General features: G+C 59.1%; 1 protein-coding gene across 7 annotated transcripts in view; it reads right to left on the reverse strand.

The window, feature by feature from the left end:
* XXYLT1 (xyloside xylosyltransferase 1) overlaps positions 1–15,186 on the reverse strand; it is a 235,794-nt gene that overhangs the window by 214,503 nt on the left and 6,105 nt on the right. For 5 of the 7 annotated variants that reach the window (XM_072811802.1, XM_072811803.1, XM_072811801.1 and 2 more), the window contains exon 2: positions 698–845. In XM_072811802.1, the coding sequence (XP_072667903.1) occupies positions 698–845 (148 nt within the window). Of the gene's footprint in view, positions 1–697; positions 846–9,334; positions 9,374–14,563; positions 14,665–15,186 lie in introns of those variants that run through there. The other 2 variants (XM_072811807.1, XM_072811806.1) reach the window with 2 other exon arrangements.

Below are 15,186 nucleotides of genomic sequence, written 5' to 3' on the forward strand. Positions count from 1 at the left end.
CCAAGACCCCAGAACTCCCCTCCAGGCCCCTCGCAGGCTCAGGTCACGATGCACCATGGCCAGGAACAGGGGAATATCAGGACCACTGGGAGGAAGAGAAGCCAGCAGCTTGGGACACCCCACAACAAGAATCCTCCCTGGGTTCTGATCCCAGGACCACCAGGCCCGCCAGCATTTCCACACAAGCCCGGACCTGTCACAGACCAGCCAGTCCATCTCTTCTGCCCTGCGGGGGGGGACCAAGGCCCAGAAAATCCTCGGACCGTGCATCAAAGTGTCAGAAGGCTCTGGGTTCTAATCTGTACCTCTCACATCTGGATTGTCTGTTTTACAGGCAAGTAAGTGCAGGTACAAACTAGAGAGGACAGGGTCACAGATGCAGGGGGAGGACCCGCTAGCCCAACCTTCACAGATGAGCCAACCGAGTCAGGCGGGGGGCAGGGGGTGCATGCAGGAGCAGCGTCAGGCCTGGAGCCCAGATGCCCTGCTGGGGTCTGGGGATACCACCCTGCACGGCCCCCTCTGTCCTTGGAGGGGGGCACAGCCACGTGCACCCCACTCGAGGGTGCGCAGGAAGCTCAGTCCCACAAGGGGCATGGCCGCCACCCTCTCCCCCGGGGGAGCTCTTCTCTTGGGTGCAGGGCACTCGCCACACTGGCGCCCGGGGGACAGACACAGACGTCCGAGCACAGGTTACCTTTGGGCATGATCTGATGCATGGCGACGGAGAGGAAGAAGATGGAGTCGCTGTAGTAGGTCCCCGAGCCAGCACTGAAGTGCTTCTGCATGGCCTCCACGACCGGGAAGAGCTTGTCCGTCAGCACGCCGACATCGTGGAAGACAACCTGCAGCAGGACACGAGGAGACCGCGCGGGTGAGAGGGCTGGCCCCGACCCCGGCTCAGGCTGCCTCCCTGCCGCGGGCCACAAGCAGGGCGTCCCGAGTGACAGCAAGAACTCCTGGGCGGTGAGGACGGGGACCCTGCGTGGGGGCACGGCGTGGGAGACGAGTGGGGGCAGCCGGCTTCCTGCTTCTGATCCCCGCACCGGGCCTGAGATGACCAGGAAACCTGTGAAAACGTGTGGTCCTGACGTTCGGGGCCCTCTGCGCGTCTGGGCGGCTGGTACCTGCCCTGGCATCACCGCTCCCAGTGGCCCTTTGGGCGTCAGATGCTCCACCTCCTGGGCACTCGTGTGAGCAGGAGAGGACGGCACCCAGTGCCACCGCAGGCCCGTTCGGGTTCAGCCAGCGTTTCCTGGGCGTCCCAGACGCTCTGCAGGGACGCAGGAACCAGGAACCACTTCCTGCAAAAACGCTCGGGGTCTACAAGGGTCCCCAGCCCCTGAACACAGCTCTGGGGCACTGACGGGACGCTTGCGTGCACAACGATGCCCATGACGACTGGGACTTGGCGGGGGGGGGGGGGGGGCAGGCGTCCCTATCACAGCTCGATCACGGCCACAGATGATTACAGCCACAAATGAGGAAGAGATGCTCAAGGGGTCACACTGCCCGAGGTCACGCGGCTCCCAGGTGGCCGGAGCTTCAGCTCTGCTCTCTAGATTCTAAGTCCCATCTGTCTCTGCCGTAAGTGCGTCCTCTTTCTCAACAGCAGCCACATGGGCACAACCAGCAAGTGGAGGCGATGAGGACCCACAGGCCCGTGAGGGGGTGCTTTTCCTTGTTTGATGTGGGTCTACGTGATAAATCCATCCCCCTGCCACCAGCCTACCAGGCACGTGCTCCCGGAGGTCTTCCGGGTCTCCTCTGCTGCTCCACATGCCCCCCAACGTCTAGAACACCCCACCGCACGCAAGAGGCATCGACTAACACAGCCCAGGCCAGAAGCTACGCGCTCCTCCTCCTCCGTGGTCAGCCCTCACAAGAGGCCACCGCTGACCCCTCCGACCTCCCCTTGTCCCTGGGAGCGGACAGGACGGGACAGGACAAGCCTGTGAGGCCTCAGCGGAAGGAGAGCCCCCATCCCACGGCCTGGTCGGGGACCTGCCAGCAGGAGAAAAGACGGCTGTGGGCAGGCTGCCGGGAGGCCCTGAAGCAGGTGGTGGCGCGCCCCCCCCTCCCCCCGACCCTGGCCCAGGCCCCAGGCCCAGCCCCCTCCCCGCCCAGCTACTGCGTCCAGAGCCCCAGGCCTCAGGTGGCACCCCGAGGACCAGCTGTCCAGGGCGATGGTGGTGGCGCGCGGCCCGGCCCGCTGCAGGCCCTGCTTTAGCAGAAGCTTACTTTTGTCCTGACTCCCTTACGTGTTGGCTTTGCTCTTTAGGTCGACTTGGATTTCGGCAACAGCCTTAGAAACCTCACGCTGAGCGGGCGCCACTGTTCTTACGGCTCTGTCTTTTTCAGATTCATCTCTGTTTCTCTCCTAATGAACTATTTTCCTTTATCCTTTCCCGACTCCTTTTCTTGATTTTTTTTTTTTTTTTTTGCTTCTTCAGGACGTCCCGCCAGCTCTGCTGGTCCCCGGTACAACTGCCAGAGGAGCCTCGCGCCTCCCAAGCCGCCACGCTGCCCTCACCTGCCGCTGCGGCGTCCCGCTCCTCGAGCGCCTCGGGGCCCGGGCTCAGCGTCAGGTTCCTGGCTTCCCAGCCCGCTGTCCTGTGCCCTCCGCACCGGCCTCTGCTGTGCCTCCCAAATAACCTGCCAAATACCCACATTCCCCTCACCCCCTCCTTGGTCTCAAAACCTCCAATGGCTCCTGCCATCAGGACGGTGCCAACTCCCCAGCGAGGCTTCAGAGGCCCGGCCTGCGCCCCGCACTGCCTCCCTCCCCGGGCGCTGAGCAGACCCGAACCAGGCTGTCCCTATCCTGCCCCAGGGCTCTCTGCACCGTGGGGAACCCCTTCCAGCCCCCGTGTCCGGTAAACTCCTCCCCGGGCTGCCAACGTCGCTCAGACCCTGGCTCTGGCCCCGGCTTAGCCTTCCATAACTCATCACGTCCCCGTCCGCACCCTCCGCTCCCCTGCCTGACTCTACAAGACCCTGTTTCCATGTCCGGCACATGGGGCATTCCCTGAGGCTGCGACGGCTCTGTGCCCCACGCCCAGCCCCGGGCCACAGGACAGGCCACCACAGAGCTCGTGGAACTAAATGAACTTCCTAATTTGGTAACGAAGTTACTAACCCACTGCGAGCCTCGATTACGGAAATGGTAACGCCTGCCTCCCACGTGCCTTTCAGGACTACCTGGGACAAGGAGACAACGCGCCTAGTTCAGGGGTGGCCACGCTGCACTCATTCCTGAGTGTGAGCATCCTGCCCCCGCCCCTCCCCCCGAGGCCCCTCTCCTCGCAGGACAGTCTTCACTCATAAGCCAGCCTTTCCCTCGGAGCCTCCTAACACCTCCAAGCACATCTGGAAGCGGGAATTTGACAAGAAGCTGACAAGAGGGCTCCCTAGAAATGGAAGCTTCATATTCATTAAAAAGGAGGACAGAGAGTGGGTATGCACAAGCAGACACACACGTACACGCTCAGACCAGAGCCCGCCGGAGCCGAGCTGGGAAAGACGGCTCTCAGCCGCCTGCTGGTTCCTCTAGCCGGGCCCCATCTCACCCCAGAGCTTCATGGGAGACAATTACATCCTATCAGCGCTAATAGATTTATGAGGACAAACTGTACTCGGTACATTGTTCCAAATGCTGCACAGTGAAGAACCCGCTCCGATGAATATTTCATATCATAAATCTACTCGAAGATAGATTAATATGTTCCATGGACACGTAGCAAGAGCAAACCACAGACGCTGCAAGGGAGAATCAAAACACCCAGGCCTCCCAATGTCTAAAACCAGTTTGCAAACGGTGACCTTCCAAGGGCACATTCAGAAGCCCCCGTCTGGTCCAGGGCCTGGTGTCTGGCAGGGGGCAGTGCGGCAAGAGTGACGGAAGGTGCAAAGCTGGGGCGGGGGGAGGACAGGGAAAATGTCACCCCTCCCACCCTTCCTCCCCCCTTTCTTTTTTTCCTTTTAAAGATTTTATTTATTTATTAATGAGAGACACACAGAGAGGCAGAGACACAGGCAGAGGGAGAAGCAGGCTCCATGCAGGGAGCCCGATGCGGGACTAGAACCCGGGACCCCGGGGTCATGCCCTGAGCCGTAGGTGGCGCTAAACCGCTGAGCCACCCGGGCTGCCCACCTTTCAAACGCCCGACCTCAGGGGCTGCACGAAGAATTACCATATAACCTAGAAAACCAGGAGGAATAATATAAAATAAATCCCATACTAAAGGCAATTAGCCAAGGAGAAGATCTCAAACAATGGTTTGGTTTGCACCAACTTGACTACACAATTTTGGGGAACTTAGATTAAAAAGTCAAATCACTGCTTGTGACTTCTATAAGTTTATTTATACATAAATACTTAAAATCCTATTAATCTTAAAGTATGAATTTTCCCCCACACTCAGCTTACAAAAGGATTTCTTTTTGAGCTTCTCAGGTGCATGTGCAGCATTAGTCCCCTTATCAACCTGGGTTGAGACATCCAGAGCCATACTCCGGAACACATCATCCTTGTCATCCACTTAAGGAGTTGGATACGGTTTCTTGTGAATTTATGTAGGACGGTGTCATTGGAAATGGTTCTCTAACCCACGAGAATCCACGTTCCTATCATGAAGCTGTTGGTTTTTTCATCAGCCTGTAATTACGTATTTGTAGCCACTTAGTGTCTTCCTTTTATTAGTGATCTTTAAAGGCTCACTGATACCAATATTCTACGCTTGTAATTAGGAAATCCAAACCCCAGGAATGATGACTAAATCTGTGTTAAATTTCTGCACATCCATTTATTTTTAATTAATTCTGTCAACTGACTTCCAGAAGCACTTAAATTCATCCAGGCTAAAGTGTTCTCAAGCTGTTCTTTGTGGTTCAAATAAAACACGCAGTTGAGAGACCACTGTGTACGAGAGACTCGAGAAAGACTCATCCGGGGATGCGGGCAGAGGGGGAAGCTTGCCTCGGATCCCCCAGGCACGGCATGTTCTCGGCACTTCCGACTGGAGGAGACCAAAGCACCTAGAATGGCACCGAGTCTGGAGCCGGGCAGGGGTACGTGTGTTTGCCAGCCGGGCCCTGGGCTTGCAGGCACACGCGGCCCTGAAAAGCCAAGCCACAACTGCCCTCAACATTCACAGAAGACATAAAGCAATGCCAGGTCTTAGCTCAACTTGGTGGAGAAAACTCATTTGTCACGTGGGAGTCAGGTCACACCACGATCTGGGAGCCAAGAAACAAGGTGACAGGCGCTGGCTCTGCACACAATGCCAGGTTTCCAGGAAACACCGAGGCAAGGTCGGCCAGAAGAAGAGCAACACCCCCAGCGCCGGACACAGTGCCACGGGATGGCGACACGGCCCGCTGTGCTCGGCTACACACTGTCCCCCGAAGTGCTGCTGGAGAAGAATGACGGCACAGAGCTGTGGGAGACCCCCCAAAACTAATATCCCTGGTGCACCTGCCACAGGCTGGAATCTATGTGCTACGGGAACAGCAAATGGGTGTCGGCTTGTCCCACGGGGAGCCTAGAGCACTGGGTCGGAAGGCTTCTGCAGCTGCATCTGGACTCACGCCACCACCAGCACCAGCGTCGTCCACCAGTGGGTGGGCAAACTCACCCCCCCATGGAGCTACCCGCCCTGTGCTGCGGGTGTCCTGTTTCGGCTCCTACTTCTTAGGACGTTTAGCACTTCTGCAAGATGTCCTAGATGTAATTTAATTGTGCCAGGCAGAAGCACAAGCAGCTCAAGAAGAAAAAAACCAGCCTGCCCGTCTAATTCCCAAAGAATGTCCAATCCATTCCCGTGACCCACTTTACTAACAGCTCAAAAGCTAAAGCCGTCCTCACTACAAGGTGTCCAGTTGCTACAAAAATATCTTGTCTGGTTGCCTCCCCACCCTCATCTCCACCTCACCCCCAACTGCACCATCAGAAGTTTCCAGATAACCAGATCTGGCACTTAGGGTTCTGGAACTCACTTCTACAAGGTTCTCAGCATGTCAGCAGATTCCATTTCTCCAACAGCTCAATCTGGCCAGGTTAAGGGGGGGACAAGGAGGAAACACAATGTAGACAGACCAGACCCGCACGTCTGGAAAAGGCCCCACATGGTGGGTGACTACGGCTCGAACCACAACCAGGGGGCTGCAGCTGCGCCAGCAGGAGGCTAGTAGGCACCCGAGGCTCTCCAAAGCCACTATGCAAAGGCTGTCGCTGGGGCATCCTGCAAAAATGCAGACTCCTGGGGCCTCACCCCAGGCATCAGGAGTCTGTTTGTGGGCAGGCTCAGGAATCTTCGTTGAGAAACACCCCTGAGGGGCACCTGGGTGGCTCAGTGGGTTAAGCATCTGCCTTCAGCTCAGGTATGATCCCAGGGTCCTGGGATGGAGCCCCACAGAGGGCTCCCTGCTCCGTGGGGAGCCTGCTGCGCCCCCCCTCACTCTTGTGAGCTCTCACTCTCACTCTGCTGCACCCTCTCTCTCTCCAATAAACAAACTCTTCAAAAGAAAGAAACAAACAAGCAGGCAAACCACCCCCAAGTGATCATACTGCAGGTGGTCCTCTGGCAATGAGAGGTGCCCCCACTGGACTCCACGCCCATCAGGTGGCCTCTGGGTATGGGCTGGGCCCAGGTCTGGAAACCGCCCTGCAGGAAGGCGTGGGCAGACTTCCACAGCACGTCCAAAGGAGACCACGGTGGCAAGAGGCCCGGAGCCCTCTCACCTGAGGAGCTGCTGGAGGGTCTGTGGGTATGTGGCCTGGCGGGTGGAGTGGAGAGGACTGAATGATGTCACACAGGTGCCAGACCATCGTCTCCGCCCCGTGATGCCCTCCCCCCCCATCAGTCAGAGGGTCTGTGGCAGGCAGGTGAAGCGATAACGATCTTATTAGCACAGCAATGTATGGAGGTTGTGGACAGGAGAGCAGCGAGGAAGAGGCTGGTGCAGGTGCTCTGCTCCGTGTGCCTCCAAACACCCAGGCTCTCCTGGGGAATTTCCAGGATGACCCCAAGGAACACAGCAAACCCCTGGGACAGAACCATGTCCCGGGAACGCACGAGGAGGAGTGGAGGGAGACGAGGGAACGGCCCGGACGCCCCTCCAAGGAGGACCACGGATGAACCGTACGGCGACTCCAAAAGAGAAACGGAGTGGGCAGCAAATAATAAAGAAGTGAAACTCAGCGGTTTCTCCTGCACTGTGCGTCCGGGGCGGCCAACAGCGACATCGGGCTGCGGCCTCACGGCCTCCGGAGCTCCCAGACACAGCTGAGGGCTCCCGAGGCAGAAGTCCAGCATTTCCACGGCACAGCGCGGCCGACCGCCACTCTTACCACCTGCTCCCGGTCTCGGGCCCCGGTCCCTCCTCTTGACGCTGAGCCCTCGTTGTTGTTTTTTTTTACTTTATTTTTTTTTTTATTGGAGTTCCATCTGCCATATATAGCGTAATCCCTAGGGCCTGCCCCCCAGTCCCCCGTGCCCCCACCTCCCCTCCCACTGCCCCTTGTTCCTCTCCCAGGGTCAGGATCTCTCATGCCTTGGCTCCCCCTCTGCTTTCCCCACTTGGCCCCCCTATTTCGAGGATCCCCCTATTTCTCACGTGCCCCATAGGAGAGAGCGTCCGAAACGCCCCAGTCACTGCCCACCTTTCCGGCACTCACCAAAGAATACATTTCGCGAGCTCTTTAAGACAACCTGACACAGTGGTTGCTCACAATCATTCCTTAAAACTGCCTCTTTCACAAATGATGAGGTTTGGATTTTGTTTTTTGGCTTTTTACATCTAATGCTGTTTTCCCGACAGCACAAGCCAATTTACCATAATATCACGTTTCCCAGCCCAAAGGAGAAGGTAAGAGGCCAAAGGAAAGCAGCAGGAGGCTGGAAGAGGTGGAAGGGCAGAGAAGGCAGGACTGTCCTGGGAGGCCCCGGAGGAGCTGGGGGTGTCTCTGCGCCCCCAGAAGTCCGTGCCTGGGGACGTGCACAGTGTTCCTGACGGATCCCCCGGTCTCTTCCAGTCCGGGTGGTAATCCCCCACGACCTGTGGCCTCCGGAGAGCACTGCAGCTTTACCAGGAGCGACACCCAAGGGCCACACCGAGTTCCAGCCTCACCCTGGCAGGAGGAAGCGGCCGCGGGTGGGGGCCGGCCCTACACCCTCTGCTCCCCCCACGGCCTCAGTCCCCAGCCGGCTCCCTGGGGCTGGGACGCAGCTGGAGCCCAAATGGGGACCCTCCACAGTCTGTGCCCCCAGCTCGGAGCAGTCAGCCTCTGGGACGGCCCCCACCACTTGCTGGCTCTCCTAGGCTTCAGGAACCCTCGTCCTGGGCTCTGCAAGCTGCAGCGACACCCGGGGGGGATGGGGGGGGGTGGCTACAAAAGAAAATTCTGAGAGGCACAAAGACGAACCACTCAAATACTTACAGACTGACTCTGGTGTGTAAAATACAAGAAAACACAAGTAAAAAACCATTTCAGAGCTATGATTTCACAGGTGATGGGTAAGGAGAGGCTGGGGAAAGACTCACGAAGTCAGTGTAAACTCCGCCTCGGGGGGTGATGCTGCAGCAGGTACGGGATTTGGGCAGCAGCCGCCAAGCAAACCTTCCAAGGACCAGACTCTGGAGACAGTACTCGTGCCCAGCTTTCCGGGGGGCATGATGCACTCCCAGCGCCCAGCCCGCGTGGACAGCCTGGTGCCGGCCCTCCCCAAGGCCTGCTCCCCAAGGCGGGCGTGGGAACTAGACCTCCCTGCTCCTCACAGGCTCCGCACCAAGCCCTCCTGCAGCCTGAGCCCCGAGTGCCCCGGGCACACGGACAGCACATGCCTCCGCCCCCCAGGCGCTGGCACCTGCAGGTCACCGCCCCATGAGGCACAGACACAAGCTCAGCCCACCTGGCCGTGCCTGTGCCTTCATAAAGGGGACGTCGCCTGCCCAGGGTGACCTGCTGGGCGACCCAGGCCTTTTTGATTCTAGAATGTGAACAACCTGTCTGTCCCTGGGGTGTCCCGGGAGCCCCTCTCCTCCCTCTGCTCCCCACCGCAGCCTCTTCCCTGGGCAGGACACCGGGCTCCTCACGGGCCTCGCAGGGCCTCCCCCCACCACATGCAAGGCCTTGCTGATCCCGCACAGCCAGGCCCCCCCACCTGGCCTACCCTCTTCCTCCTGGGGGCACGGCCAGCTCCCGGCCAGCTCCGCTCCTTAGGCCTCCACTCCGAGCCACCCCCAGCAATGACGGCCCTGCCTAGCGACTAGAAAGCTCAGCTGTCCCACGCTCCCGAGGCCTCTTATCCCATTAACACACCGTGTCACTTACTCGGACTCCTGGGACCCTGTACATCTTCCTCGTTTCCTGGCCATGGAGTGACACACAGGTGAAGCGGGCCCTAGCCCTTCTTTAGCTCCTCCTCCACGGTGTCCCAGGCAGAGAGCGGACACATGCGTCGGCCCGTTTAATCCCCTTCCTGCGAGAACATGAGCCGCACCAAGGCAAGAGCCTTGGCCTGTTCTGCATCTGTTACCCAGGGAGATGGCGGCCTGTCTCTGTGCCCCGGGGCAGTGCTGGCACCTACTAGCCCCGCTGCACAGTACGGCTCAGTAAGGGTTTCGGCCACGCTGCACAGGGCTCCGTGGACCTTCACTGTGTGCGTCGCGGAGAAAGCAGTGGCCCTCCTGGGCGCCCCAGCACGGCCAGCAGCAGCCTTTGGCTTCCCCTCTGTTGGCATCTCCCTGCTTTGGCCCTAAGCCCCCGGATCCGAGGATCTTCCACTCAAACTGCATAAGAGGGCAACCCAGGGAGCTCAGCGGTTTAGCGCCGCCTTCAGCCCAGGGCGTGACCCCAGGGTCCCGGGATCGAGTCCCACATCAGGCTCCCTGCATGGAGCCTGCTTCTCCTTCTGCCTGTGTCTCTGCCTGGATCCAGCCCCTGGGGCTCTGGGCTCAGCAGGGGCTCTGCTTGGGATTCTCTCTCCCCGTCTGCTCCCCTCCCGCTCAGTGCACACAGTCTCTCCCTCTAAAATAAATCAGTCTGTCTAAAAAATAGAAAGCAACAAAAAAGACGCATATATGTTTTTGTGGGCACGTGTGTATGTGGTAAAAGTACAAAAATACAGATTCCACGAAGCGTACCTGCTCCCTGTGTGTGGCAGTGAACGCTCCAAAGGGGAAGGATGGGGAAGGAGGAGGAGTGGGCTCTAAGTCAGATCTATAATGTCTTATTCCTTTAAAAAAAAAGAATGTGAAAAATAAATAAATAAATAAATAAATAAATAAATAAATAAATAAATTGAAACAGATATGGCAAAACATTAGCATCTGTCTAACCCATGTAATAAGACCATAATCTATTACATTTTTCTGGGGTTTTCTATATTTTGATGGGTTGTACTTAAATTTTTAATGTATAAGAAAATAAAATACTGGGGCACCTGGTGGCTCAGTTGGCCCAGTGTCTGCTTTTGGCTCAGGTCATGATCCCGGGGTGCTGGGCCGGAGCCTCACGCCTGGATCCCACTGGGCTCCCTGCTCAGTGAGGTGTCTGGTCCCCCCCTTGCTCCCTCCTCACTGGCTCATGCTCTCCCTCTCACTCTCTCAAATAAAGTCCTTAAAAAAAATAAGTACTAAAAAAAATAAAACAGAATACTAAAAAGACACAAAGCAGCATCGTGCGATGTGAATGAGCTGAAAAACTCAGTATAAGAGAAAGCCAAGAGAGTGGGCCGTGGGTACTGAGGACGGCTGGGGCTGAGTCCTGATTTTCAGATACGACTTATGGGCACAGGACCCTTCCAACTGTGACGTGTCCCTTACGGAGAGTCAAGGAAGAGCTTTGAGAACAATCCAAAAGAGGGAAAAGAAACACGCAGACGTGGAGTTTATTTAGAGTGTGAAAAATCAGGAAGTCCCGGGACAACTTACAGGAGAAACAGGGTGACAACGGACAATACAGCCATACAAACAATAAGCATGAGACAGGGCAGAGAGATGGGAAAGCATCCTCGAGCTGCAACCCCACGCATGGCTCTCGAGGGGAACGAGCAGACACCCACACGCCCCGGCTACACCAAAAGTCCGCCGTGGGCGGGCAAGATCCCGGTGCCAGCGGCAGAGTGACGTGGCTCCTGAGGGCGGGGCGCACAGCTACGCTACCTGAGGCAGTGGACAGGTTCTCGGGGCTCCGCTCCCTACTCCCGCCTGCCCACTCTCTCGCTCGCCCCACGGCCAGGCCTGGATCCCCGCGGAATGGAATGCTCTCAAGGGGCAGTGAGAATCCCCTCCCGCATCTCCAGGCTAGAACAGCCCCTCAAAGATTCCCATAAATCCATCCCAGGTGCTGCACAGGTCACAGCAAAGAGCTCCGGGGTCAGCGGCTCCAGAAACCAAGAGGCTCAGCAGCAGGGTCCTGTTTCACCTCCCGGGGCTTTTGCTTTAAGTAAAGAGAAATGTTCCCGTTTTGCGTTTGTTCTCACAGTTGAGCAACCAGGCGAGCAGGCCGCGTTAGGACAGACTCAGCCTGTGCACGTTTCTGCTCAAAGCGCAAGCCGTTCCGGGAGTTGGAGAAACAGACAAGTACACGCAGCCAAGCTCCGTGAACGTCTTCCTCTTCTGCAAATACTGCTCACTAACCTCAGGTAACTCCTCGGCTGTTTGCTCTTCACCGACCAAGGGAGGCACCGGCCAGGTTGGGTGCTAAACTGGAACGCTCCGGAGTGACGCTCTCAGACGAGCCGGGGGCGCCTGCCCTGGGCTCACCGCACACGGGCTCCATGTGACTGCAGGCCCGAGGCTGGGCACCGTGTGGCTGTGCTCCCAGAGGGCGGCCGCACACTCCACCACCGGCTCCTCCGCGCAGGCACAGCCGCCCCCAAGGGGGATCAGGACCCGAGACTCCGGCGAGGACTCCGACATCAGCAGGGGCTGACCAACGCTCGCCAGTTCTCCGGTGCCCTGTCCCCAGGACCAGGGGTCACTCTGACCTTACCTGGATAAAATTCCACTACTCTGATCACAGGTCAAACTTACCTTAGAGCAGGTAGTCACCAGCCGAAATAACTACCAGAGGGTACCGGTCCCCTGCCCTGCTGGCATATTTCCAAGTCACTGTCTCCTCTGCACGAGCCGTTCTCTTCAAGTGAAGGCTTGTTCCTTTTCCACTGGGAGGAAACTGGGGACCACAGGGTCCACCCCAACAGGCTCCGTCACCATGTCACTCTTGCTTGGCAGGTACACGGGATACGATGAAGTATGTGGGCCAGGGCATCTCTCTGCCAAACTTGCTCTCTTATAAGACAAAGCTGAGCATCCATGGGCGCAGGCACCTGGAGCAGGATCCGACCTGAGAACCCGACGGGCAGGTGCAGAGGGGCAGGCCCATGAGGCGGTGCTCTAGGGCTGGGCCAGGCAGGACACAGCCTGAGGGGCGCTCCTGGGGGTAGGGCAGCCGTGCACAAGGTCCCGAGAGGCATCTAGTATGTGCTGGGCACAAACAAGCCCGTCGTTTAATCTCATCCCCACAACGTTTTGAGGCGATGGTACTATTGTGCCCCCTCCGCAGATGAGGAAGGAGCTCAGAGAAGACAAACGACTACCCACCCGCCGCCTCCTTGACAGAGGAGATAGAGTCGCATCCCGACCCAGACTCCTCCAGAGTCAGCACCACGATCACTCAAAAAACACACGCGCCCCCTCCAGCAGGCTGCCCCCGGACGGAGATCAGACACAGACCGCATCCCTGGGCCCCGGTCCAACAGCAGCGGCCTCCGAGAGCCTTCAGCGGGAGCGGGCCCTCCAGGCAGGGTGCTTGGGCTCCCCCGTAACGGCACTACCTGCGTTCTGGGTAGCTCGGCTCACACAGTGGAGAGCCCAGGCTGCGGCAGGTGGTAGGCGGGGTGCAGGCCTGGGCAGGAGACAGCAGCGGGATCCCTTCCACCAGCACCTGCCCGAGGAGGCTGGCTCCGCTACGCGTGGCGCAGCCGCTCAGTGGGCTGTGAAGCAACGCCACGGAGGGCCAATGGATGCAGGCGCGCACAGGGCACTCACGGGTGGGTGAGGCAGAGGACAGGGACAGAAGACAAAGCAGCAGAGGCCAGCACAAGCCAGAACTGGGCTCAGAAACACATAAAAGGGAAGGCAGGCGTGGCACGGCCTGGGCCCCAGACCCTTTGCCCATCGCCTGGCTGCATGAGCTCAAGCCGGTCGCTCGGCCTCCCTGGGCCCCCATTTCCTCCCAGGTAACATGCAGGGACTCCACAGCCTGCCCAGCTCGTCCGGTGCTGGCTTCCTCGGACTTGCTGCCAAACCCTGGAGGCCCTGGAGGTGGGGTTGCGACCAGCACGGTCCCGGAGGCCCCGGGCGGTTCTGCGGGGCACAACCTGGAGGAGTGAGACTGCCCCACGCAGGCTCTGAGGCTCCCCTGCTCTCCACCAGCCACCCTGCGGGCTCCCGACCTGCTGGCGGGGGGAGGATACGCGTGAGGGGCCCCAGTGAATCCGAGCACGTGCCGCTGGCAAGCCAGCTCCCCGAGGGCAGAGAGCAGAGGGACCCCGACATCACGGGTGCCTGAGAGTCGGAAAGGCTGCTCCGGCGCCCTGGCCAAGGGCCCTGGGCAAGCTACTAAAGCTGCTCTGGGCTTGGGATCCTCATCTGCGAACACCTCCCCCTCGGGGGCTGACCGGTCTGAGGAGTACATAGGAGACTGAGGGTGGGACGTGGCCTGGTGCCTGTCACTCACATGGTGGTGGCAGACGTGGAAGAGAGCTGTGGCAGGCCACACTCCGAGCCGGGGCACAGGCCCCCTGAGTCAGGACCTCGCCCAGAGACGGAGGGGAGCGTCAGCAGGGAGCACTGCTCAGAGCCATCCCAGGAACCACCCCAGAAAGAGGTGAACTGTGGCTTCAGGACCCACGGCCACCCCCATCTCCTACCCTGCCATTCAGGAAAGGTCTAGGAAGGGCCTGTTCTTTACACTCCTTAGCACCCAGGTTCCACAGGCCAGTGAGGGAGTCACACAACACTATTCCAGGCTGCAGTGTCCCTACCCATCTTACAGAGGAGAAACTGAGGCTCAACACCCTGAAAGGCCTTGGCAGAGGAAGTCAGGGTCCCAGGAACGTGACTCCTGGCAGGACTCTGCCCACCGCACGCCAGCGAGTGCCAGCCCCAGGCACTGCCCACGGGCCGGGGGTCCTGGGCAGAGCACGTGGCCAGGCCGAGCCTCCTCCACGTCCCTAGACCAGGATGAGTACGTCTCCTTAGTAATTCAAGGGGGAGCGTTCTGAAAGCCAAGATTCAGGACACGCCGGAATCTTCCCAGCTGGCCTCAGGCTGGATGACCTCCTGCCTGGAGAAGCTGCTATTAAAAGCCACGAGAAAGTCTTCTCTAAATCCAGAGGCCTCCATAGGCGGTTAAGGACTGCAAATGTTGGCCAGCCACGTCCCACTCGTGTCAGAGCACGCTCACGGAATGGCGGGGAGGAGCACCAGCAGCCCACTGCCCGCCCAGAGGCCCAGGAGACCACCCCAGCGTGCATCGCACGGCGCCGCCCACCTGTGCTGGCCTGGGGCGGCCCAACCGACCCCAGCAGCTCCGCAGTCTGCCCAGAGCCCGGGGCTACACTGTGTCCGGAAAACACAGGAGGAAGGAAGACACAGCCCCGTCCTCCAGGAGCTTGCACGGGGCCAACTCCAGCCCAGCGGGAGCGCAGAGAAGAGGAACAGGTCCGGGAGGCAACCAGGGACGGCTCCCCCCACGGCTGACGTCCACCAGAACTGCAGCCTCACGAGCGAAAAGCCAGATCGATAAAGAAGGGAGGGATGCGTGTTCCGGGACAGAAAGTGGCTGAGCAAAGTCCCCAAGGCATGAATGGCTTGCGGTACAGCGGGGTCCAGGCGAGTGCTACCCCAGCCAGCCTGCGCGGCTCCTGCGGGGCTCCTGGGGGGCTCCTGCGGGGCTCCGCGGCCCCTCCCACTGCAGGGAGCCCTGCCGCCCAGGCGCTGACCACCCCAACCGGCCAGGGAGCCCCACAGACTCAGCCAGGTGGCACCCTCTCCTTCTGGTCATGACTCTCCCGGCAGCTAAAGGGGCCGAGGCCCGTCTGTGGGCCCAGCGGCCTCAGCTCCCCACCCTGTAAGGTTGGGAGGGTCACATCCTACCAACTTGCAAAGCATGCA

The sequence above is a fragment of the Canis lupus genome, chromosome 35 (genome assembly GCF_048164855.1).
Source record: "Canis lupus baileyi chromosome 35, mCanLup2.hap1, whole genome shotgun sequence".
NCBI lineage: Eukaryota > Metazoa > Chordata > Mammalia > Carnivora > Canidae > Canis > Canis lupus.